This window comes from Corythoichthys intestinalis, chromosome 16 (genome assembly GCF_030265065.1).
Source record: "Corythoichthys intestinalis isolate RoL2023-P3 chromosome 16, ASM3026506v1, whole genome shotgun sequence".
NCBI lineage: Eukaryota > Metazoa > Chordata > Actinopteri > Syngnathiformes > Syngnathidae > Corythoichthys > Corythoichthys intestinalis.
The window spans coordinates 46,860,164-46,887,534 of NC_080410.1; the positions used below are offsets into that span (position 1 = coordinate 46,860,164).

Here is a 27,371-nt window from a genome sequence, read left to right on the forward strand (position 1 = left end):
CATTTTGACAGCATGTTTCATAAACAGGTCAACATTTGAGACCACGCTGCCCATTGGTCTGGTGTATTCCCTTATACTAAGTGGGAGTCGACCTTCCACTGAGAAAATCAGTTCCTACTCTCATCAGATCAAGGACTACCAGTTACAAGAAATGGATTAAGCCTAAAAATTGGGAGCAAACCAGTACGAAACCTGGTCCGAAAAGCCCCTTTGCCTAGATTTAATTAGCAAATGAAAATAGGGCTATGTGTTTCTTTACCTTCGACGAACCCCTTAGAATTACTCACTGAACCCCTGGGGTTTGATTGAACCCAGGTTAAGAACCACTGGACTAGAGGTCGACCGATACAGTATATCGGCCATGGTGCTGCAAAGATTAATTCGATTCGAAAAAAGGCTTTTCAATCAAATTTTGCTGCTTCGAGGATTCGTTTCGTGACATTGTCATGATTTGTATTGAAAGTGTTGCTTAGTTTAGATGATTTGGGTAGATACAATGCCTTCTAGTGGCAACAGTGAATAACTCATCGAACATGGCTGTATCCCGATGCTCCCTGTTAAGAGCAACATAAGGTATTTTTTGTTTGAGCTAAGGTTTTTGCATTCGTTATTTAGTTTAAAGTATCTATATAGTGTTTTTTTGTGGGAATATGTTAGCACAATTTGTTAAGAGCAATTAAAAAAAAAAAAAAAAAAAAAAGACGTTCGCATATTATAGCATCAAAGCTAGGGGACTTTTGCTTTGCAAGTTGGCCAATTGTTCTGTTGTTGTACTTAGATCCTCATTTATTTTTTATATCGTTTGAGGCGAAGCTCCGGTATTTGAATTTATTTATTTTTATTTTATTTAGTGCTCTTGTGAAATGGAAGTGCAACTCTGCATCATTTGAAGAATACTCTTTTGAAAGTGTCATCTTAGCAAACCAAAATAAATATTATTGCAAGCGTAATCACTTGTTTGTTTTACATATCCTAAAATTTATTCTGCAAAGCATTCAATGTTTGTAATCAGATTTCTTGATTATTTGAATTACTAATTGAAAGATTAATCGGTTAACTAAATAATTGATAGCTGCAGTCTGAATTGGCCGGACAATATATCGACCTGAAATATGGATTTTTTCCCCCGCCATCGGCCAACAAACAATGTTGTGGGAAGCGATCGATTTATATATTCAATTTTTTGAATCCCGTGCCATGAAAATGGAGTGACTTCCTGGATTGAGGAGGAAGGCGAATATGACGTCACCCTGGTCAGCATCTCACAATACATGCTTTATAGCATGCAGATGGACTGCAGATTCAGCTGATTTTGCGTATTAATTAGGGGTGCAGCTATCGATTATTTTGGTAGTCGATTAATCGATGAACTAGTTAGTCGAATAATCGAGTAATCGGATAAGGAACATAAAAAATAAAATACTTGAGCTGAGCCTCAAGACGAGCTGTAACTTGCTCACCGCCGGGGGGCTTGCCGATGGGTGAAGACAATCGACAACCTTGCTGCCGTGTGACATGATCCGGGGTAGCTTTTTGTGATTTTCTGTTTCGGACGACGAGAATAAGACTTAGAAACGCTGCTCGGTTCGGGTTAGAATGTTGGCTGGCTGTCACGCCTCCTGGTTTGTTTATGTTCTCTGAAGCCCGGGCATGGATGTGACAAAAGCCAGACAACTCCAATGGCATGAAATATCGTTCGGGAGGTGCAAAAAGTTGACAGTTTTTACCATTATGGAGTAATTTTGCCCTCTCGTATGGAATAAAATGCATCTTTAATATTTACGACAACACTGTTATTTGTCATGGCCATACCATTTATTTAGCAATTGGGGAAAAATACTTCGAAAAAAGAATATCCTGGAGAAATATTGGAGTAGAGATTGAACCAATGACATTTTGAAGCTTTCTTTGTCGCATTTTGCTCGTTCTGAATCTTCCCCCTTAATGGGCTGAATTCTAAATAGGATGAAATTGTGACCCTGCCGACATTATCCTTCAGCTGGGGACGCTAGAGCGCTATAATGACAGGCGGGGCTAAACGGCAGATTAAAAGACTAATTTCTTGTCAACTGCGCTTTGCCAAATTGTTGTATACATTCAGATAGTCTCAAAATATGATTCTAATTCACATAACAATGCTATTTAAGATTTTTTATGCTGTCACAGGCACTTTAAAGGCAGGCTGCTTCAAGAATCTTCAGGCTTGCCTGTTTTGTAAATATTGTGATTTTTTTTTTTTTTTTTTTTAAAAACTTGCATGACAAATTATGCAATGTTGCTTTAGTCTTTTAAGGTGTTTACTGAGTGATCCTTGCACTCTAAATATAACTCATAGCGTTAGCTTTAGCATGATGAGAATCCTCCTAAACTCTCACTTGATTACATCTTGTCGTGACTTCCTGGCGACTTTAATTGTTTGAAAATAATGTACGAATTCTTGCTATGAAGACACATTGACACCTCTTGTTTTTCTCAAACAGGAAGTCCTGACATGGACGCGGAGATCATTCCCAAGTTTGCCACTAAGGACGAAGAAGTTGATTACTGGAAGTCACAAGCCCTCAAGTATAAGAAAAGGTAGGAATTACTCGTGTGTGGACGAGTGAAACTGTTCGCTCGGTAAGCACTTTGTGTGGAAGTGACTTATGTAATCGCGGTAGTTTTTTCAGTGCGAGGACTTGTGGGGAAAAACGCATTCAGTCCCTTGATGACTACCGTTTGTTTTGGAGTGGAAAAAGTTCCAAACAAGCCTGAAGCGAAGTTGCTGATGATGCCGTTTTCCAACATTTTTTGCTGCAGCTTTAAATGTCATCCCTTTTAAGGCGAATGACTAAGCAAGCGTTGTGAAATGGTTTTTGATGTTATCTTAAAAGCTTTGTTTACCATACTGGCAGCCAATGAGTTAGAAGAAAATATTATTGCCTACATTGAGAGAATGTTCCTTTAGATTGACTTTTTTGGGGGGGCAGGGGGTGTGAGTACTTTGTGTACAAAAGCGGGAAAGGAATGTAAAACACTGGCGTTAAAGGGGGGGCGGGTGTCGTGTGCTGACCCGGCAGCCTCGGTGACGCCGGTATGTGGAACCGCTTGCCCCCGCTACTGATTCATTGCTCTGTTGCGTGGTCAGCTGACGGCACAACAACAACGATGTCTACTGTTAGTGCCAGCGTGCAAATTCATGCCAGACTCTTGTTTCGGCTCTGGATCATTTTGTCCTTCAATTCAAGGCATGCCTTTGATGTTGCATTTATATTTCAAAGAAAAAAATGTTCATAATAGTCTGGTTGGTTCCATTTTTTTCAGGACAACATAACCTTCATGTCCAAACGGTTGTTTTCTTCACTGACCATTTATAATCAACATTTTGGACCCAAAAAGACAAAAAAAATCCCCAATTTTTTTGTCAAAATTTGTAATATTGATGTCCTATTGACAACCAAACATGGTCAACAAAATGTTTTGAAGCATGATAATATTTATTCAACTTGTGAGGATAAACATTCAATAGAAAAAATGAGACTGAAAAGTTTTATATTTGATAACTCAACAGAAACAGCAGGTATGGTCACAAGCGTTTTTGTCCTTTCTACATACTATGGTCAAAACAGGTTATATACAGTAGACCAACAGTGCAAAATAGTGAATATACATATATGGCGGAAAACATTCAGGTGACTTCTAAAATGTCAAATCTCAATCGGTTGTTGTCACCTACGTCATCACGACCACCTGAGCCGCCATCTTTCGTGTATCTCAGTGACCTGGACTACATCCGATGCAGTCATGTTTGTTTTGTTGACAATTTTGCGGGTAAGCAGCCACGCGAATGTCACATCAAAATGGGAAAAAAGCCAGAAGAACGACAAGACTCCTTATGTGGAGAAGCTTGAAAAGGAAGCGAGAGATTGGTATTTGTCAGTTATGACGTCAGTTATGGTGCCTTTGCCGTGGTCTGGAGACCAAAGATGACATGGTTGCGTGAGAGAATGAGAACTGCACCATTATTATTTAACCTGTGTTGGTCTACACAGCATGACACAGCTAAAGACATGTGTTGGTTCTGCTCTCTGTGCTCCACTTAAGTTAGTGGTGATTGGTAGTTTGTGGTTTGTTATAACTGACAATTGGCAACATGAAAAGTACCTGGCGAAAGTGGTAAACTGTCGTCCTTTGTATAAACATTATTATGCGTGTGTGTACATATATACACACATACATACATAAAATTCAGTATTGACACAAATACTGTACATACAAAGAATAGGATTGAAAATGACTTAACATGTTTTATTAAGTACAATCAAGTCACAACAAAATACAAAAAATCAATAACAGCTAAGTTTGAAAGGCTGAAACGGTTAGCATAGTAAATGGTACCTTTCACTTATAACAGTACAAACTACACAACAGTTGGGCAAAGGTTTGTAAGAGCACCGCATACATAACCAATCTTATCCAACAATGTGCAATCTTCGCCGTCACATGGCAGAACCAAGTTAATAGGTATAGTTCCTGTTAGGATCTTATACTTCTGGCAAAGATTACCAATTACCCGTTCAACATCGATCCTCAAATGTGCTATCTTCCTAGTCTCCTCCACATCTCTACCAGCTAACTGACAGCGACCTTTTGTGAATGCAGGGAGTTTGACCTCTGCACATAACATACCCACGTGTTCTTGAATATCAAAGCCTCTGTCAGTCAAGACAATGTCCCCGGGCAAAAGGTTAAGAAAAGCACTGTTCAAGGTGATATGTTTGTCACTTGTGCGACCACCCCAAGCTTTTGACATGAAACAAATTCCCCCCTTTGGTGTGATTCCAATTAGGTATTTCATGGTGTAGTTATGCTTGTAACTAGAAAACATTTGCGCACGGGCCTTAAGATTTGATGGTTTCTCTGTAAAAAAAATTCAAAAAAGTCAATAATCACTGCAGCTCTGCATCTGAAGGACTCAACAAACTTGTTAGGCATTGTTTTATAGAGTGTTTCTCTGTTGGGCCAAACAATTGCTCATCTCAAGTTAGCATGTAAAAATGGCACCATGTCATTGAACACTCAGGACACAGTCTACGGAAAACATGGAATATGTGTGCAATGTGTAGAGCAGGCAGGTCCAAACGCAGGTGCATGAAGGTCAGAAGGGGCATCTGAAGGGCGCTGAAGGCTCCTCCTGTAGCTCACCAACGTCTTCCTCCATCCTCAATTTCTCACGCCTACTTCGTCTAGAAGAGTGGTCCACATTGGTGGGTTGAACACATGTGTGTCCCAGGCGTAAGGATGGTGCCCAGTCAGGGTCTGCCTCATTTATTTCATATGCTGGTTTTCCTGCAATTACAAAAGTCGTATCAGTCATACAACAGGTTAACATTAGTTACTTCAAATGGATTTTAAAGCTTTGTAGTGTGTCTAAACTGGTGGGAACTGCCTTCATATGGCACTGATGTGTATGCAACAGATTTTTTTTTTTTTTTTTTTTAAAGTTTAACTGATCATTAGGCATAACAAACAAGCAGAAGATTCTTCTGGTGATTTTGTAGATCTGTAGTGTCCCCCACAGAGTGCTTGGTCAAGCATATCAGTAGCCTAAGCGGGAGGTAAATATAGCATTTTTTCTAACACATCTCCCATACTTATAATCATTCATGGTGTGCTGTTACATCTTCATTACTACCCTTACTTTGTTACCTTTGAACTGTTTCTTTGTGTACTAGTACCATACGGTGAACGCCTGTGGCTTATGCACAGTTAGCCAGTAGGGCTACAGTTAGCCTCTCTTAGACACTAGCGCGGTTAGCCAAAGTAAACAATACAACCACACGCCATAAGCGTTTAAATGGAGTCAGTATCAGCATCCGAAGAACAGTAACACTTCCAGTTACTTACCTTTATGGAAATGTAGGGAACAGACCGACATGTTTTCAGTTGATGAATGAAAAGCGATGGCCTTTCTTCTCACCGCTGCTACCATTCGAAACCTCTTGGTCAACTCATCTGAGTTCCATATTTTCCCTTCCAGGCGGGAATGCTAAAAAAAAGCGTATCCCATCCTTTTTGCATTCGTTTCTATCATGGGACCTTGAATGGCAGTCTTTCACACAACACGAGTGTACCATTTTCAACGATTACCACGGAGAATGGATGCCTAGCAAAGGATCACATCGCGGGCTTGTTGTTGTTGTGGAATACACGAAAACCCACAATGCATTGCGCCAGAAACGTCACGAGACAAGAACCGATTTTCAGGGGGAAGGAAAATTTTGAACAGGAGGGCATTTACAAAAAAAAAAAAATTATACAGCAAAACCCTATGTGGAGGTTAGAGCACGTGAGAGCAGAATTACAGATGCCATGACTTTAACGAGATATTATCGCGTTCTTACCTTGTTTCGATCCAAAAACTCTATGTAGCATGTACCACGGAGTGCCAAGACACAGCTGTGAATGGCCACAGCTGGATTTTTGGGGGATTTCATGGGTGAAACATGGTAATATAACAAGGGTCGCGATGCAGAAATCGCAGACATCAAGGAGTGGTCGAGATTTTCTTTTTCATATATTTACCTTTTCAAACGTTTTTTTCCCCCCAATTTTCCTTTGTTTGGATCGATTATTTATCATCTAACATATCGGAGAAAATGCGACAGAAACACAAAAAAAAAAATACAATTAAGCGATAGTTATGAGATAAATATCCGTGACTTTTTTTTACAGACGCCATTTTTTTCATTGTGACGTAATTTGTTAAAAGTTTAAAATATGCGAGTGAATAATTTTTTAAAGTCGTTTTCTTTTTTTTTTTTTAGATGAAATATTAGACATCAATTAATGATTCTAAGCTAAAGATGACAGACATTTTGAATAATAAATATAATGAATTACCATCGTTTTATGGCTGGGTTGAAACAAAAGCGGTTGCGCGACGTCTGTAAATGGGGTTTGAGGGTAAAACGGACAAATTAAAAATAGTTCGGGGGCTTAACGTGCCATGAAGCTGCTATGGCAGCATATAGACATATTTCAAACACAACAGTTTTTTTGGCTTAAAATATAGAAGTTTCTTTTTAAGAGGGTAGCAAGAGCAGAAACTTCTTTTTCAGTCTTGTCTGTGTTTTCCGCCACATATAAATATATACACATATAAACAGGTAATCCCTGGGTTACGACGTATTCGAATTATGCGATTTGGACTTTACGCCACCGAAATCTCGTCCGCCATTTTATCTCCAATTTTTTTTTTTTTTTTTTAAGTCTCATAAACTGTACCTTATTGTAAGGCAATTGTGCTTTCTGAAGCTTTTCAGTTCCTTCACTTTTGACCATTTCTAAACACATATATGCACACTTATATTCAAAACAACACGCATTTTAACAATGAAACACTTGAAACAAAAAAATTGGTGTTCAAACGGCCATCGCGTCTGATCAATATGTAAATTTCGTAGATTACATTGGCCTAATTTGCCTAACAAAAGCTAGCTAGCTGAACTGCTACAAATGCTAACGTATTTAAAATTCTCATAGCAATCGCTCACACATATCTCCACAAACTGTAGCTCTAAACTTAATTACAAACGCATACACAAACATGTTAGCTGAAACTACTTACAGGCTTATGTGGGCCAAACCAGAGCGCAGCTGTCCTTTATCCACGTCAGACGAGAGTCTGCTCCTCAGTCTTAAGGCGACAGTCCAGCCAGACCCAACACTGCCACCAACGGGCAGTGTATCCTCCATCATTAAACAAATTACAGACTTTTTGGATAGTTGGTGTAATTAAAAGGTTAATTCAGAATTCAGCGGAAATTCAGGTTATATCGCCAGCGTCGAAATGGAACTCATTTGTAACCCGAGGACTATCTGTATTATAAAGGAATAGTTTATAATAATGTGTAAAAGTTGTTATTTAAATATTCATGTCGATCTAACATCTTAAATGAACTGTTTTAACTGTTTTTTCGGCAAAAACTTGAAATGCATTTAAGAAAAAAAAAAGCTTGTGGAAACTGCTTAGTCGTACTTTATCAGTGCCTCGTCAAAAGTTTTTGGGGTTTAAAAAAACAAATCATTTTTTGGTCAGGCCTATAATTATGCACCAGCAATGATAAGTACCGTAATTTCCGGACAATAAGCAGCTACTTTTTTCCACTCATTTTGAATCCTGTGGCTTACTTGTTTATTTATTTGGGTTAATAGGTAACATTTTATTTGCCAGCGGTGTCATATGACTGTCATAAGACCGTCATAATTATAATGTGACACTGTCTTGGGCATTAACGAATGCTTATGACAGATTTCATTAAGTGTTATTGGATAAATTCAGTGACTAACTTAATTCACCGTAATTTTCGGACTATGAGGCGCACCTGACTATAAGCCGCCACCCACCAAATTTGACATGAAAACGGCATTTGTTTGTAGATGAGCAGCACTGGACTATAAGCCGCATTTGTCCTCACTGTATTATGAGATATTCACACCAAAAGATATTAACTGGGAAGACTTTGTTTGACAGCGGCTTCATGAGACTGTCATAAAACCAAATTAAACAGCTTGAAGCTTTGAACCAATTGACTGCAAAGCTTAATTGCTTCAAGAAGCTCCATTTGGCCATCACTGCTCCCTTGGGGGAGACAAACTCGGCTGTCACTGTTTTCGTCCAACATGCCCCGTAGCATGCATTGCAGCGCTAAAGATGTAAATAACAATTAAATTCATATTCTGTGCTAAATATTTCTTCAGTTACTGTTCCACTTGTTTCATTAACTGCTAATTATGGTAATTGGTCACACTTTATTGGACAGTGGCGCTATAAGACTGTCATAAGACCATCATAATTTTGATATGACACTGCCATGAGCATTAACTCATTTGCTCCCAAAAACGTATAAATACGTTCTATTTTTAATTTTTTCAGTGTCCCAAAGACGTATCTTTACGTCTTTTATGTTTTGTTTAACAAGAGGCATCTCTAGGTTCTGATTCAACTTAACTCCAAAGCACAAAGCTGATAATCCATTTTAAAGCAATAAAACTGGCCACTGGAGGGCAGTAGCGCATTTGGTAAGACCCCCAACCCGATTCAACGGAACGAACGGGCGGCCGCACAGCCGTGGCGCCGGCGAAAGACAACCGAATGGACGTCCAGGATGCCAGTCGGTGGACAACCGAGCAGGACAACTGGGAGGACGCCCGGGATGCCAGGCGCTGGACGACTGAGCAGAACGACTGTGACCACCAGTGCAGCGGACGATGCCGTTTAGTCCGTGCTGGAAAGACTAAAAAAAAAAATCCATCTTTATGAGACAGGCGGCGATGAGGGAAAACTTTTTCCGGCCGTCGTGGCCACAACAGCATCATCTCTCAGTTAGTTATGTGTAAATAAATTGTTACTTTGCTATCAAAAGCTCTATTTGTCTTGTTGTTTGTTATTTTGTAAAAGGAAAACATTATTCAGATGTTTGGGATGTAATTATAGTAAAAAATAGCTGTGTTAAAGTCAGTTATGTTTGAAATGTATGCGTTTACAAAAAGCTAAATTTCTCTGTTTTTTCATCAGATATTGGAAAATTGCTCAAACTAAGCTATTTTCTAATGCTGATTTCTAAAGAATGGAAAAAGATATGAACTTTTTTTTCCTGCTGAAAGAAGAGAGTCTAATCTTTCTTTTATGGGTTCCATGTTTATATAGCAATAGAACAGAATTTTCTGTGGGCCTTGCAAAATCAGTCAAAATCCAGTAAAACGGCCGGGAGCGAAGGGGGTTGCGCCGGTAAAAATGGCTGGGAGTGAATGAGTTAACGAATGCTCATGACAGATGTGATTTTGTGTCATCTGGCAAATTATCTCACTTTTGAATGGATGTAAAAGATCTGAGCTGGACATAAATGGAGTTAGTGACATAATTTGCCGGATGACATTTAATGACACCTGTCAGAAGCATTCATTATTAATGCTCATGGTTGTGTTATGTCATAATTATGACTGTCTTATGTCAGTCTTAGGACACTGCTGTCAAACAGTGTTACCGGTTAATATCTTTTGGTGTGAATATCCTATAATACAGTGGGGGCAGCTGCGGCTTATATTCTGGTGCGGCTTATCTATAAACTAATACCATTTTCCTGTCAAATTTGTTGGGTGGAGGCTTATCATCAGGTGTGCCTTGTATGCTGAAAATTAGGGTATATATTTATCGATAAGAAATAGAAAAAAAATCTTTAAAATTACATTACGTATTTACATTGTGGTTGTACTCTGATAACACGTGTGCGTCAAGGCTTAACGACCACACTGTACAAGTAGTCCCCACATCCTGTTTCTCATTTTCCTAAGAGTCTCTGGTCTCTGAACGCACACATGCACGTGGTGACAACACATGGCAACATTCCTGTTTGTCTCTCTCTCTGAACCGGCAGCGGCCACAGTTCAGCTGTCTCTCTTTCACGGTATTTTTAGAGTCATTAGCTCTCTGTTTAACAAATCCATAAATATCACACTGTCACCACTCCTGCTTTGGATCTTTTGTAGAATTGTAGATAAAAACTGTTCAAGCACGGAACCGAATACCTTTTCCGAGAGCTGCCGATAAAACATTTTGCGTAACCCGCGTCTGTTTGTTTGCGCAGCTGCCACGACGCTCGCGAGGAGCTGCAGGAGTTCCAAGAAGGCAGCCAAGAACTGGAGGCCGAGCTGGAAGCGCAACTGGGCCAGGCCGAGCGCCGCCTGCGTGAGCTGCAGAGCGAAAACGAGCGGCTGAGAAACGAGGCCGACAACCTTAAGGTGACGCTCGCTTCTTGGCTTATTTGGGGATTTGGACTCGGTTGGGCGGGGATTACAGCAAAGCCACCTGCAGTTATGCAACAGATCATCCCAAATTAGTGTCCGGTGTGTCGGTGGTCAAATGATCATTCACTTACGGCTAGGGCTGCAGCTATCGAATATTTTAATAACCGAGTGTTATACTGAAAATTCCATTGATTGAGTTATCGGATAAAACATTTTGTCAAACGATTACAATTTTTAATCAAGTTAATCAAAGCTTAAAAATTAATCGTAATTAATCGCAATTCAAACCATCTATGAAATATGCCATATTTTTCTGTAAATTGTTGGAATGGAAAGATAAGACACAAGACGTATATATACATTCAACATACTGTATATAAGTACTGTATTAGTATATTATAACAAATCAACAAGATGGCATTAACATTATCAACATTCTGTTAAAGGGATCCATGGATAGATAGACTTGTAGTTCTTAAAAGATAAATGTTAGTACAAGTTATAGAAATTGTATATGAAAACCCCTCTTAATAATTTCGTTTTAATAAAATTTGTAAAATTTTCATACAAAAAATAAACTAGTAGCTCGTCATTGTGTATGTCAATAATTATACAATGCTCACGGTGCTTAAACCCATAAAAGCAGTCGCATCCAAGCGCCAGCAGAGGGCGACAAAACACCAAAAAACACAAGTAACAAGTTGACATGACACTGTGCTGTCAATTTAATCTGTTTGAGCGGGGCATGTGAGTTAATTGCGTCAAATATTTAACGTGATTAATTTAAAAAATTAATTACCGCCCATTCACGCAATAATTTTGACAGCCCTAAAATATACATGATAATACAGAACATTACACCTAATAGTGAACCATTTTTAGACAATGTCTTTATTTTCTATGTACATTGTTGAAAACTGCCAATAATTGCATCTCAGATGTACCTAGAAAAAAACCAACAAATTCACTAATAACTTATTTCTTACCTAAAAATGTCATTGCGTTCAATAACACACATCACTTAAAAGTTGGTTGTTTTCACCACGTGTTTCAATTGAATTTCCATTTGTGTCAAGCTATTTTGAAGTTCTAGTTCAGTTTTAAGTTGTTATAAATTATTAGTCCTGATAGGATTTTGAGTTTTTGCAGTGTTCAAAATAAATGTATGATACCTGCTGTATTGGAGCACATTAGGCTACATGGTGTTTTATCCATCAATGACTACCGAGCTACACTTGACAGTTAGCTTTATTATGTTTTTATTTCACACCCTCATCAAGCTACAGCGCTGTGTTTTTATAGATTAAATAAAGCCTGTATGAAAGACATGTTAGCTGCGCATCGACAGTAGTCATAATTAATAGAAACCTTGCCTTTCGCATGGCTAACCTTACCTTAGCAAGGTAATGTAACGTTAATCTTATTTATTAGCGCTATGTTAACTTAATTTTACTTTGTCCCGAGTATCGCTCCTCCGCTCTCGGAGTAAACGGGGTGCCTTCCATGGAGCTGCAACATTGAAGACGTGCTGTAGTGTGATGCAAGCGCTGTCTTACAGTGAATACATGAAACAGTGTTAGCCGTGGTCTCGAGTTTGAAATGCTCCCACACTTTTGACATTTTCTGCTTTTTCTTGGTGCCTTTCTCTTCGCTTTCATCGGCTTCTTCATCGTTACCTCTATATTTATGCGTGGTGGAAATCAAATATATCCGCCACCTCTCCCTTCTTACGCTACGCACGTGACGTCAGCGCATTGTGGCACATTCAAAAGTAGTCCGGGCAGAACGTCATGTTTAGAGCTGGCAAAATTAAACGATTCCTCGAGGCGGGGAAAATGCCTCGATCAATTTTGAAAATTGCGTTACCCGAGTAATCGTTTCAGCTCCACTTATGGCCTTCCTGGTTCAGCTGGATTGGACGCAGTTGTTTTTGGCAGCCATGAACTGTATGTAAGAAGAAAAAAAAAGTTGTCAGAGTTAGAGGACACTAGGCATGTGCCGGTATGAGATTTTGACGGCACGATAACCGTGAGCAAAAATACCGCGGTTTTACGGTATCGCGGTATTGCAATTATAGCTCCAAAATGTGTTATTTTGAGAGGTATGGGTTAAAAAATAAAATAAATAATTTTTCCGGGATTTTTTTTTTTTCCCAGAAAATATTTGCAAATTGGAACATGAATATTATGTTAAAATAAACAAAAAAATATTTCAAATAAAATTAAAATAAATAGAACTTATAGACTACCCACAGCCACAGCTCAGGTTGCTCAAGATTGGAGCAAGAACTAAATTAATTGCTATAAAAAAGTAAAAACACTTGTAATAAAATTGAAAAATATTGACTGTACTTTTTTTTGTTTGTGTTTGTTTTTTGAGGGGCAAAAGCTCAAGTGAAGTTTCGTCATTTTCAGCCACTGTGTCAACTCTATTCTACATGTCATGCCTTTGTGTTAAAAAGACGCTGAATTCATAAGTTAATAAGTTAAAAGTGGATAAGTTAGTTAAAATGTGAATGTTGTTGTGTAAAGGTTTCATCTAAAAACACTGGGAGTGAGACCTCTCTTTGTCCAGCGAGCGTACATTTGTGCTTAGGACAAGATCATCTGTCGCAATTAGCGATCTTTGATGTTATCCCTTTTCCTTCATTCAAGCTAGTTTCTCAGTGGCCGTGAGATTTATAACCTCGACGAAGTTGCTCTCCCAGATAAGACTAGGCTAACATTCGTCTTTGTAAGTTTTTATTTAATTTGTATTTTGAATTTGAAAGGAAAATGTGTGTTTTGTTTTTGGCGAACTTTTTCATGGATGACTCCCTCACATTCTGTTGTGTTTGTGCTAATGAAGCTACTCACGCATGTAAAATACTATTGTACAACGTTTTAAAACTGTGTATTTCAGTTACCATGATTTGAGACCTCCATAAATTCAAGAAAAGTACGCCTTTTGTTTGGAGTGTTTCTTTTTTGGTGTTTAGCAGAATAGCGTCACTGACACACACACATAAACAACCAGAGACGGAGGGGTGAGCGCTGCTGCTCCAAGATACTTCTGGCTGCATTTTTGAGACTTGTAAAATAGCGAATACCGTACTACGACATGACGGAAAATTTTAGTGGTTTTGAAACCGTGACGTTTTCATACCACGGTAAACCTTGAAACCGGTAACCGGCACATGCCTAGAGGACACTCTCCTCCAGTGTTGTTTTTTACAGAGCCCCTAAAGTGATATCGACAGAAATAAAATAAATTTAAACTATTTGCAGTGCACCAGATGGTATGTGTTTTTTGAGGTTTCTAATGGAATTAAGCAGTTTACAAACAGAAAAAAACATTTTTTTTTTGACATTGTTGGCATGGGCAAGATGCTATTGATTCAGCAGTGATGGTCACTGTTCAAGGTAGGTCTGGAGGGCTCAAGTCTTATCCAATTTAAATGGATCTTATTGTTTTTTTTCATTTCATTACCCTCTTTGAGGGGATGAATGCCATTTTTTTTTTTTTTAACCAAATCTTCTTTGCCCTTCGAATCCATGTCCCCTAGTTCTGGAGACTCCTCATCAGACTCTGCATTATTTATGGCTTGTACTTGCTACCTACAGACTGGTCTTCTCCTGATGTTTCACACCTTTTTGTACCCCTGCCTTGTCGTTGTGATGCCATATTTCAAATAGAATTGTGATCAAAATTGATTATTTTAGCGGAGAGAGAGGATATTAAAAATTTGGTCACCCTGGGGAAAACTCATTTAGTTACAATACAACAACGTCTTAGATTGTACAGTGCGGATTGTCAAAGGTTAACTAGTCTTTAACTTTCAAAACAAGTTGGAGAAAATTATTTGAATAGATTTAGGAACAATAAGGAAAAGAAGAATAATCTGATTAAGACGTTATAAATTTGCAGTGTGGAGATCACCTGCCGAAACCCACAAGCAGCGGACAAGTGAAATCGCAGAGAGCCAGCATGGGGCGCCGACGCTGCAAACAATGTCAAAGGAGCACTGCCTGGATGTGTGAAACATGCGATGTGGGCCTGTGCCTCCAGCCAGAGAGGAACTGCTATTGGCAGTTCCACCAAAGCCATTGAGGAATCAGACTAAAAAAATTGTGCTCTGTGGTAAAAAAACAAAATACAAAAAAAAAAAAGCATGTATATAATGTATATACATTTATTGTAAATAGTTTTTATGGTTTTCAAATTCCTACTGTTATACAAAATATGTTCATGTTCAATTTGATTATTTTCTAGCCAGTAAATGTCTAAAATCAAATTCCGTTTTTGTGTTTTTCTTAATTCTTAACTGTTATTGTACTATTTTAACATGTAGCAAATTATAAATGATTGCCATATGGCGGAAAACATGGCGGGTGACTTGAAGTTCTGCTCTGAAACCCCCATTTTGGCGAAATTTCAAAATTGTCCTATATGCATGTGTGATACATCGTTGGAAAGCTTAAAATCTCAATTTTCTGGGGGAATAAAATTTTTGAACAGGAGGGCATTTTAAATAAAAAAAACATTTTTTTAAAACAGAAAAACCCTAACTGGAGGCGAGAGCACGCGAGAGCAGAATTAAAGACGTCACGATTTTAACAAGATATTATCGCGTACTTACCTTGTTTCGATCCAAAAACACCATGTAGCATGTGTCAAGTGTCAAGACACAGCTGTGAATGGCCACAGCCGGATTTTGGGGGGATTTTATGGGTAAAACATGGTGATATAACAAGGGTCGCGATGCAGAAATCGCAGACAACAAGGAGCGGTTGAGATTTTCTTTTTCGCATATTTACCCTTTTAAACGTTATTTTTCAATTTTTCTTTGTTTGGATCAATTATTAATCATCTAACAAATCGGGGAAAATACGACAGTAACAAAAAAAATACAATTGAGCGATAGTTATGAGGTAGATATCCGTGACTTTTTTACAGACGCCAAATTTTTCATTGTGACGTAATTTGTTTAAAAGTTTAAAATATGCGAGGGAATAATTTTTTAAAGTCTTTTTTTTTTTTTTAAACTAAATATTAGTCATCAATTAATGATTCTAAGCTAAAAACGGCAGAATATAAGCACTTACCTTCTTTTTATGGGTAGGGTGAAACAAAAGTTGCGCGACGTCTGTAAACGGGGGTTTTCAGGGTAAAACGGACAAATTAAAAATGGTTCAGAGGTATAATGTGTCATGAATCTGCTATGGCAGCATATAGACATATGCAAGAGCAGAAACTGCTTTTTCAGTCTTGTCTGTGTTTTCCGCCATATACTGGAATGTAATGTCTTCTGCACTTGATCGCAAGACAATATCTCACCCTTTTATTGTTAAAAATAAGGGAAAAAGGTCCAGGTGGACATTTTGAGGCGGAGGTGTTGAAGGGTTGACAAAGCATTTTCTACATTATTTTTGTTTAAAAATACAGGTAGTCCCCGGGTTACAAATGAGTTCCATTCCTACGCTAGTGACGTAACCCGAATTTCTGCGCAAGTCTGAATTTACCCTTTAAGTATCCCTAATTGCCCCATCTCAAACTATTCAAAAACATGTATTATACTTCATATAAATAATATAATAAAATTTTAAAAAAAAAGACGGATAGATTGATATTACTTCCGCCTGGTAACACTGATCACACCATAGTTCTTCTTACAACTGACATTTATTTTTCACCGTCAAACTATGAACACACTATTAGAAAATAAAAGACAATAATGACAAAGCATACAATAATGATTCAAAGTAAATCAATAGACATATTTGCTTACAAAAACATACCTCAATGGCTGCACAATAACACAGAGGGGAAAATGGGCCAAATCTTGGGCAATTCAACAAGGAAAACGGCAGCTATTAGTGGCACCGGTCCAGCGGTGAAAACAAATGCGGCTCAAGAAGCTAACGGACTAATAGCGAGCTAACAGGGGAGGCCATCACCGAGCTCGTGCCGTTTACGGTTTCTCTGCCTTCTTGAAATGTTAACTGGCGTTAACCCCCGCTTTCCAACTTTAAAGCAATGCTTGAAACAAACAGAACATAGTGCTGGCGTGACGGAAATAAGTCTGCGTGCAACAAAGGAAAGTGGACCACACATATACTGTAGTATAATAAAATACCAGCAAATACCAGCTATGCATTGTAATTACTGTAGAGGTCAACCATTTAGTTTAATTCGAACTAATACAGTAAATAACAAAATTAAATCACAAATAATGTACTGTACTTACCATCCATGCTAAGAGTTGGTGGGAATGAAGGAGATGGTACTTTTTCTCATAGCCACAGTCTAACGTTTGCATTATTCTAACACACTTAATATAATCAATCAGGGAATACTATCGTTTTTTGTATTTACTGTTTGACTGTATTAATTTAAGTTACAAATAATATACTGTACTTACCATCCATGCTAAGAGTTGGTGGGAATGAAGGAGATAGTACTCTCGCAATCAGTTCTCCCGGACAGTCCAGAACAAATGGCAGGACACTCTGTCCCAACTACCGGTTTCACGGTTTACCGTGGTGTGAAAACGTCGCGGTTTCAAAACCCCTAAAATTTTCCTTCGTGTTAGGGGAGAGAGACGTGGAAAACATGACAGGAAAAGTGGCACCGAGGTCCGGATTTAGTGAACCCTGAACTAGAAACTGGGCGTTGTTGGAAGCAGCTGTCGGCTGCAGTCAGATATTATTGTGTTTATTTATCTAGCGCCATGAGTTGAACATGGTATTTACTAGAGCTGGGAATCTTTGGGCACCTAACGATTCGATTACGATTCAGAGGCTCCGATTCGATTATAAAACGATTATTGATGCACCCCACTCCTTTTTTTTTTTTTTTTTAATTTGTTTTGTACATTAGTTTCAAAATTGTTCAAAAATCCTCTCAGGCTAAACCAAACTACTATTTCAGTATCAAGTTAACATATAGCAGTAAACAAATATACAAAAATAACAGTAAGTAAAAAAACTCCAGTCCCCATTCTATATCAGCAGCTTTAAACTACTTTCAATTAATTTAATGTTGTGAATCAACCGTTAAAGTTGTTAAAATTGCTCCTGTTATTCCATAATTTCTCTTTTGTCTACTTTCAACATGTAAAAGTTTTAAAACTATTTTAAAGATAGATTCAAGTCAATATTTTACCGATTTAGGAGTATTTTAGATAAAACGTTAATTAGGTTCGCTTGGAAGGTTCGCAACAACAGCCTTGCAGGGAAGTGTACTGCTTTAAGATGGCGGCCGTTACTGACGCCAGCATCTAGTTTTTTGTAGATGTGCTGGTAACGATACCGAAGCTATAATGCATCTAGTCCTATATAAATGATATCTACCGTAACATAATGTGGCTTGTAGCAGCTTTTCGGCAGCAGTCAGGTATGTTTTTTTTTTTTTTTAATCTTGTGGCATGAGTTGAGCTAGAGCCGTGAGTTGAGCATTGGCGTTACCCGAGGGGCCGGGTAATGAGAAGCATGATGTTTAGCTACTCTCGCTCCGTCCCTAATTACGTACCGAAGACCGTGCGGCGCGCTGAGTGTGTCGTACTTCTGCTTTACTTGGCATATTTCAATAATCGGAATTTGGATGTTTGTGAATCGTTCTCAAATCTTCCACGGCCGAATCGCGAATAATCTAAGAATCGGAAATTTTGCACACCTCTAGTATTTACGCTCGGTTCGTCCCTCATTGCGTCCCGAAAACTGAGCTGTTTTAGGTCTGCTGTACCTGGTATAATTCAATAATCGGAATTTGGGTTTTTGTGAATCGTTCTCGAATCTTCCACGGCCGAATCGCGAATAATCTCAGAATCGGAAATTTCGCACGCCTCTAGTAGTGAGTAATCTAATTACTTTTTCCATCTTTGCAACGCCGTGACTGTTACTGAGGATGTGAAGGTGTGCGTTACGACAATTTGGTTGAATAAAGCGCAAGTTGTCTGTTTTTGTCGCACATCTGCCTGCCTGCCAGTGCCTGTCCTGGAAAGTGCAGAGTGGAAGGAAGGAGGAGGAAAGGGGGTAGTGACTACAGCTGGGAATCTTTGGGCACCTAACGATTCGATTAAGATTACGATTCAGAGGCTCCGATTCGATTATAAAACGATTATTGATGCACCCCCCCTCCTTTTTTTTTTTTTTTTTTTAAATGTTTTGTACATTAGTTCCAAAATTGTTCAAAAATACTCTCAGGCTAAACCAAACTACTATTTCAGTATCAAGTTAACATATAGCAGTAAACAAATATACAAAAATAACATTAAATAAAAAACTCCAGTCCCCATTCTGTATCAGCAGCTTTAAACTACCTTCAATTAATTTAATGTTGTGAATCAACCGTTAAGGTTGTTAAAATTGCTCCCGTTGTTCCATAATTTCCATTTTGTCTACTTTCGACATGTGAAAGTTTTAAAATTATTTTAAAGATAGATTCAAGTCAATATTTTACCGATTTAGGAGTATTTTAGATAAAAAGTTAATTAGGTTTGATGGAAGGTTCGCTACAACAGCCTTGCAGGGAAGTGTACTGTTTTAAGATGGCGGCCGTTTACTAACGCCCGCATAACGCTTTTTGTAGGTGTGCTGCTAACGCTACCGATCTATAATGCATCTAATCCTATATAAATGATATCTACCGTAACATTATATGGGTGTACTTTGTAGCAGCTTTTCGGCAGCAGTCAGGTATGTTGTTGTGTTTTTTTATCTCGTGGCATGAGTTGAGCTAGAGCCGTGAGTTGAGCATTGGCATTACCCGAGGGGCCGAGTAATGAGAAGCATGATGTTTAGCTACTCTCGCTCCGTTCCTCATTGACCACGCGGCGCGCTGAGTGTGTTGTACTTTCGCTTTGCTTGGCATATTTCAATAATCGGAATTGGGATGTTTGTGAATCGTTCTCGAATCTTCCACGGCCGAATCGCGAATAATCTAAGAATCTGAAATTTTACACACCTCTAGTAGTACTAGTCGCTGTGCAAATGCGATGATGATGGGCTAGGTGGCTCGGAGCGTTAGCATAGCATTCACAGAATTGTTAGCATTTAGCGTGGCGAGCGTCATCTTAAACTCTCAGGTAACTTTTCACATTGTTTGAGGTGTCCAGGTGGGTTCAACTAATTGAAAATAATGTACTGTTTTCCAGGTGAGTGTGCATTATCATCACCAAGTTGGCGTTGTCCTTGTAGACGCTACAATTTTTTTATTACCAAAAATAGTCATTTGCCCTAAACCTTTCGTGAATGACGTATCCATGAACCTTGTGTGATGTTTTTTTTAATCAAAACAACTAGAGCAGTGGTTCTTAACCTGGGTTCGATCGAACCCCAGGGGTTCGGTGAGTAAGTCTAAGGGGTTCGGCGGAGGTTAAGAATACAGAGGACCCCATTTTCAAACTCTGACTAAAGGTAAAGTGTCATTTTAGACTAGGTTTTGGACAAGTTTGACTCCGATTTAAAGGCTTTGTATTCAGTTTCTTTCAACTGCTCGCCCTCTAGCTAATGGGAGGAGAAACTGGTTTGCTCAGTGGACAGTAGACACTTGGTATGGTAAAAGTATAACAGACCTACAGGCAGCGTAGGGTTAAATTCCAAAGTGTTCGGTGACTATACATGTGAAACTCGTGGGGTTCGATACCTTTATCAAGGTTAAGAACCACTCAACTCGAGCAAAGACGGGAAAGGCAGGAGATTCCAAGCCTCACCTGCATATTCAGAAATCTATATATATGAGGGGTGGGACTATACACACAAGTCACGGTTCAGTACGTACCTCGGTACGGAGATCACAGTTCGGTGTTGGTTCTCATATCGGTGAAATTTTTAAAAAAAATTAAAAGTGTCCGTTTCTTTTTTTTATTTTTAATGAAAAACGGTTCATGCAATTAATATAAACATATTTCATGTGAAAGATTTTATAGAATGTAATTTTAGTTACTTTGCCTAATAACTACACTTACAATGATGTAACTGAGCTACTAACTAAATTACTTTCTGAGAGAGGTCCATTTGTAACAAATGAATTACTTTATTAAAGTAAGATTAACAACACTGATCGGCAAATTCTCAAAATAAGGTAACTTGGACTCCGGTGCAAAAATATGCCATCGGGACAGTCCATTAAAAAAAGTTGTCTAAGCATTTAGCATTCTCTCGACCAGACATGTCCAAAGTCCGGCCCGGGGGCCAAATGCGGCCCGTGGTCAAATTTCATCCGGCCCACAACCTCTGTCATAAAATCAATAACGTCTGGCCCGCACACACACCTAATAAATTGGTCAGCAGTACTGCCACCAGCATATGAAGTAGCTTATACACTAAATGCTGCTCCTCATGTACCCACTAAAAGGCAGCAGTACTCTAAGCAACATTACTCCGTGTGACCCTTTACTCCCAATTTTGTAAAATGGCGACAATCAACAAAAAATAAAAAAGTTGACTGCGACGGCCGACGCTTCAAGAATAGGTGGAAGTTGGACTACTTCAGTAAAATATGCAACAACTGTGTCTGCCTATTTGCACAGACAGTTGCAGTTTTTAAAGTGTTCAATGTGAGGTGACATTACCAAACAAGACACGTTGACATGTACGACAAGATTACAGGGAAGATATATAGCGACAAATTGAAGCAACTTGAAGTTAGTTTAATTTTACAGCAGCAGTATTTCGCAAGAGCCCGAGAGATGAAAGCGAACGCCACAAAGGCTAGTTGCGAGATTGTTGAAATTATTAGTTAAAAAAATAATAATAATAAAGCAAATGTGACACACAGAATGGCTTGCTAAAATTTGCTTAAATATATTGTTCTACGTAAAGGACGTCAGTCAAGATCGGCCCCCCACATTTTTACCACAACAAATCTGGCCCTCTTTGCAAAACGTTTGGACACCCCTGCTCTAGACTTACTGACCAGAAAAGCCAAGTTGGCTAGTGTTTTAAGCGGACGCTTGCCATTCTGAAGCTAATGCTAACGCGAATGCTACGCTAACACTAGCAGTTAGCATTTAGCGTCTGGTGATCATTCCGCACATACAGTACCTTTAAAAGCTAAAGCAACATTGCGTCTTCTCTCTTGCCAAGATAAGAAAGCAAATCTTAGTGTGTTTCTAAACAAGGAAGGCTGGAGCGCAACCTAGCTTGAGATGCACTCTAAACTCCTGTGAGGAAGGACAGGCGCATCACAACTAACACGACCCAAACACAGCTACGACGTAAGCTGACGTTCTCCACATACAATATGAGAATGTGAACGTAAAACAGAAATGATGTCACATTTTAGTCTCGTCAGATGAAAACTGGCATACGTATCGTTATGTTTTAGTCTCAACAGCCACGTGTTTAGCTCGCCATCGTCACGAAAAAAATGTTCGGCGACGAAATGTTTTCGTTATCATCACTGGCGAAAACGGCACTGCTCACCACGCTAAAGTTAATGCTAATGCTACTAGTTACATTGAGTGTTTAATGATCACTCAGCACTGACCTTTTAAATGCTAAAGCAACATTGCATATTCTCTGTTGCCAAGATAAGAAAGCAAATCTGACCGTGTGTTTCAAAACAAGGAAGCCTGGAGCGCAGCCTAGCTTGAAGGACGACATAAACAGCAGCGAGGGGTGAAAGAGAGGTGCAGCACACGTCTCGAACACTACAATGCAGGCTGACAGTCAGAAAATGTCACTCATTGTGAACACATGATGGAAAGTATATCACGTTTTTGTCTCCCAAGACGAGTTTTTAACTCGGTATCATCACATCATTGCCATGAAAAAATTGATCATCGACGAAATATTTCCGTTTTCATCATCGTCGACGAAAATGATTCGCCGTCAATGGCAGCCAACGGGTTTAGAGTTGAGATTAATCCATGATTTTCCCTCGCTGTCGTCTTTTTTTTAGGAGAAACTAGAGAAGCAGTACGCACAAAGCTACGAGCAGATCTCCACTCTGGAGGATGACCTCGGCCGGACGCGAAGCATCAAGGAACAGCTCCACAAGTCCGTGCGCAAGCTGGAGCAAGCCAACGATGACTTGGAGAGGGCCAAAAGGTGGCACTTGGAAAATGAACGAACGAGCGAACGGGTGGCCACGAGTTTCGCTGATGCCATTTTTGCTGCGCAGGGCTACCATCGTCTCCCTGGAGGACTTTGAGGGCCGCTTGAACCAAGCCATTGAGAGAAACGCCTTCCTGGAGAGCGAGCTGGATGAGAAGGAGTCGCTCTTGGTGTCGGTGCAGCGGCTCAAAGACGAAGCGCGAGGTAACCACGCGACGCAAATTACGGCGCCGGATCTCTGGCTGACGTCCCCGACGTTCTACGCAGACCTCCGACAGGAACTAGCGGTGCGCGAGAGGACGACGGACAGGATGTCTGCGCCCAGCTCTCCCACTCTGGATCCGGACAAGGCCGACTCGGCCGTGCAGGCGTCAATTTCGCTGCCCGCCACGCCGGTGGGACAGAACGCCGAGCATACTTTTGGCGGACCCAAAGGTTAGTAGTTTTTCATTCAGGAAAATTTAGTGCTTTATAGAAACAAATTGTGTATTTTTTAATAGTAACGTAGATGTAATTCTTAATCTTAGCAGTGTATTTATAAGTAGGGCTGTCAAACGATTAAAATTTTTAATCGAGTTAATCACAGCTTAAAAATGAATCGTAATTAATTGCAATTCAAACCATCTATAAAATATGCCATATTTTTCTGTAAATTATTGTTGGAATGGAAAGATAAGACACAAGACTGATATATACATTCAACATACTGTACATAAGTACTGTATTTGCTTGTTATAACAATAAATCAATAAGATGGCATCACCATTATTAACATTCTGTTAAAGCGATCCATGGATAGAAAGACTTGTAGTTCTTAAAAGATAAATTTTAGTACAAGTTATAGAAATGTTATATTAAAACCCCTCTTCATGTTTTTAATAAATTTTCAATCAAAAAATAAACTAGTAGCTCGCCATTGTTGATGTCAATAATTACACAATGCTCATGATGCTGAAACCCATAAAATCAGTCGCACCCAAGCGCTAGCAGAGGGCGAAGAAACACCAAAAATCAAGTATCAAGTGGACATGACAATCTGTTTGAGCAGGGCATGTGCGATAAATGCGTCAAATATTTTAACGTGATTATTTTAAAAATTACTGCCCGTTAATGTGATAATTTTGACAGCCCTATTTATAAGATACAAATTTGGATAGTTTTGATAGTGAATTCACATTTTTATGAGTTGCTGAATAAGAACTTTCCATAGACTTCACAATATATTGACAGGGCGTGGGGCCGATTAATAGGGGGCCTATCTCCATCAAAGCTGACCGAGTGGAAACACAGACAAACGAGCTTTTTACGTTGAAAATTCTTGTGACTAAAGGCTTAAATCCCTGATTTCTTTATAGATATGGACGTCAAACAGTCTCGATTCTTGATTAAAAGCAAAACAAATGGGGCCGTTAGCATTTATTTTACATAAATGTGTTGAATGTGTTGCTAGTCTTTAAGCCACCTTATCACCACAAAGAGCTTTTTATGTTGAAAACTCATGTGAATAAATGTGTAAAACCCTAAATTCTTTATAGATACGGACGTAAAACAGTCTCGATTCTTTGTTAAGAGCAAAGAACCGGGCAGGTAGTATTTATTTTATGTAAATATGTCGAATGTACTGCTACGCCTTATCACCACAAAGAGCTTTTTATATTGAAAATTCTTGTGAAAAAATGCTTAAATCCCTGAGTTCTTTATAGATATGAACGTAAACCAGTTTCGTTTCTTGGTTAAAAGCAAAAAAAAAACAAAAAACATGCAGTTAGCATTTATTTTTTGTAAATATTGCGACTTTTGACGCCAATGCTGTAGCGGTTAATTTCTCCATTGATTTTTTTCACGTTTCAAAATGCTTGCATGGTATGAAAAATATAATAATTACCTTGAATCCTCGAAAAAAATCACTCCTGAGACAATCCTTCCTGTTTGTATGCGCTACGCCTTTCGTACTTTTTCAACCTAAATCCGGCGTTGGATCGATGCATGTGTTTGAGAATAACTTCGACTGACTGAAGCGGAGTGTGGGACGGCCCCCTTCTTGAAGGTGTGGTGCAGTGTCTGGGGAATGTGTCCTGTCAATATCACTATGAAGTCTATTCAACTTTCATAAAAATCTTTTTTTAAAGGTTTTATTATATTTTCTGTAGTAGTCATTATAGTCATAATCCCTTTTTTATCGGCTTATTTCTTTGTTTGTTAATTGGCCGATGGCTGATGTTGGGGTAAAAAAGTCCATATATTGGCCAGCCGATATACAGTGAAGAAAATAAGTATTTGAACACCATGCAATTTTTCCTGCTTATCTTTCCATTACAACAATAATTAACAGAAAAACATGGCATATTTTAGAGATGGTTTGAATTGCGATTACCGTTTTGGCCCGAATATAAGACAGTCCTGACTATTAGACGACCCCCTCTTTTTCAAGACTCAAGTTAGAAAAAAGACTTTTTGAACACCAAATTAATTTTTATACAGAAAATAATTACAGTACATCTGAAAAATGATAATAACAATATATTTGAGAGAAAAAGCATGTTATTTTGCCTCATTCAAATCTTGATATCTGAACATTTAAATACTGTATGTAAACTAAAGTGCAATCACATTAGTAAATGAATGGCTTCGGGTTTTTGAAATGTAAATAAACCAATCTGTTGTGATAAAACAACAAAATTGCAATAGTTGCATTAACCATCAAAGTGAAGTCTAACTGTAACTGGCGTCTTGAAACAAATCTGAATAAGGAAAAACATTGCAATAAGATAATGCAAACTGGTTAAACTTGAGAGTAGCTGAGATCTGTCATGACAGAACATCGCTTCAATGATATCTGGCGCCATCTAGTGTCGTGAATGGGTATAATGTGCGCCATCTAGTGTCGTGAATGGGTATAAAGTCTAGACCGCGATTATAAGGCGGCCCCCTCTTTTTCAGTCTAATTTCAATGCCAAAAACACAGTCTTATATTCGGGCCAATACGGTAATTACGATTAATTAATTTTTAAGCTGTGATTAACTCGATTAAAATTTTTAATTGTTTGGGATCTCAAGTTAATCACATAATAATTATATTAAAATTATCGCGTCAACGGGCGGTAATGAATTATTTTAATTATTCACGTTAAAATGTTTGACGCAATTAACGCACATGCCCCCGCTCACACAGATTGTTACTTGTGTTTTATAGTGTTTTGTCGCCCTCTGCTGGCGTTTGGGTGCGACTGATTGTATGGGTTTCAGCACAATGAGCATTGTGTCATAATTGACATCAACAATGGCGAGCTCCTAGTTTATTTTTTGATTGAAAATTTTACAAATTTTATTAAAACGAAAACATTAAGAGGGGTTTTAATATAAAATTTCTATAACTTGTACTAACATTTATCTTTTAAGAACTACAAGTCTTTCTATCCATGGATCGCTTTGACAGAATGTTAATGCCATCTTGTTGATTTATTGTTATAATAAACAAATACAGTACTTATGTACAGTATGTTGAATGTATGTATCCTTCTTGTGTCTTATCTTTCCATTCCAACAATAATTTACAGAAAAATATGGCATATTTTATAGATGGTTTGAATTGCGATTAAATACGATTAATTAATTTTTAAGCTGTGATGAACTCGATTATAAATTTTAATCGTTTGACAGCCCAAATATATATATATTAGGGCTGTCAAAAGTATCGCGTTAGCGGGTGGTAATTAATTTTTTAAATTAATCACGTTAAAATATTTGACGCAATTAACGCACATGCCCCTCTCAAACAGATTAAAATGACAGCACCGTGTCATGTCAACTTGTTACTTGTGTTTTTTAGTGTTTTGTCGCCCTCTGCTGGCGCTTGGGTGCGACTGAATCTATGGGTTTCAGCACAATAAGCATTGTGCCATTATTGACATCAGCAATGGCGAGCTACTAGTTTATTTTTTGATTGAAAATTTTACAAATTTTATTAAAACGAAAACATTAAGAGGGGTTTTAATATAAAATTTCTATAACTTGTACTAACATTTATCTTTTAAGAACTACAAGTCTTTCTATCCATGGATCGCTTTTACAGAATGTTAATGTTGTTCATTTATTGTTATAATAAACAAATACAGTACTTGTGTACAGAATGTTGAATGTATATATCCATCTTTCCATTCCAACAATAATTTACAGAAGAAAATGGCATATTTTACAGATGGTTTGAATTGCGATTAATTACGATTAAAAATTTTAATCGTTTGACTGCCCTAATATATATATATGTGTATCAGGGTCAAACACTAATTTTCTTCACTGTATGGGTCAATCTCTAGCCTTGTAAAACGGTTAAAGTTGCCTACTTTTTGAGTCATAAATGTCTTGTACCTCATACCGTCAGCGCTAACCAACGGCTGCGGCAGCTCATCTCTCACGCCTTCGGCCAGAATGTCGGCACTCAACATCGTGGGCGACCTGCTCAGAAAAGTCGGGGTGGGTCTTCGTCCACTTCCGTCCAAATCCGGACGTCGCCAACGCCGTTCGATAACTGCCGTCTATTCCCTC

At 38.5% G+C, this 27,371-nt stretch overlaps 1 protein-coding gene across 1 annotated transcript in view; it reads left to right on the forward strand.

Moving 5' to 3' along the window:
- Nucleotides 1–27,371, forward strand: part of LOC130931843 (nuclear distribution protein nudE-like 1-B) — a 36,210-nt gene that overhangs the window by 7,473 nt on the left and 1,366 nt on the right. Inside the window, exons 2-7 of the mRNA XM_057860969.1 lie at nt 2,481–2,577; nt 10,629–10,782; nt 22,672–22,820; nt 22,894–23,030; nt 23,094–23,261; nt 27,208–27,299. Coding sequence (XP_057716952.1) covers nt 2,492–2,577; nt 10,629–10,782; nt 22,672–22,820; nt 22,894–23,030; nt 23,094–23,261; nt 27,208–27,299 — 786 coding nt within the window. The 5' untranslated portion in view covers nt 2,481–2,491. The remainder of the gene's footprint in view (nt 1–2,480; nt 2,578–10,628; nt 10,783–22,671; nt 22,821–22,893; nt 23,031–23,093; nt 23,262–27,207; nt 27,300–27,371) is intronic.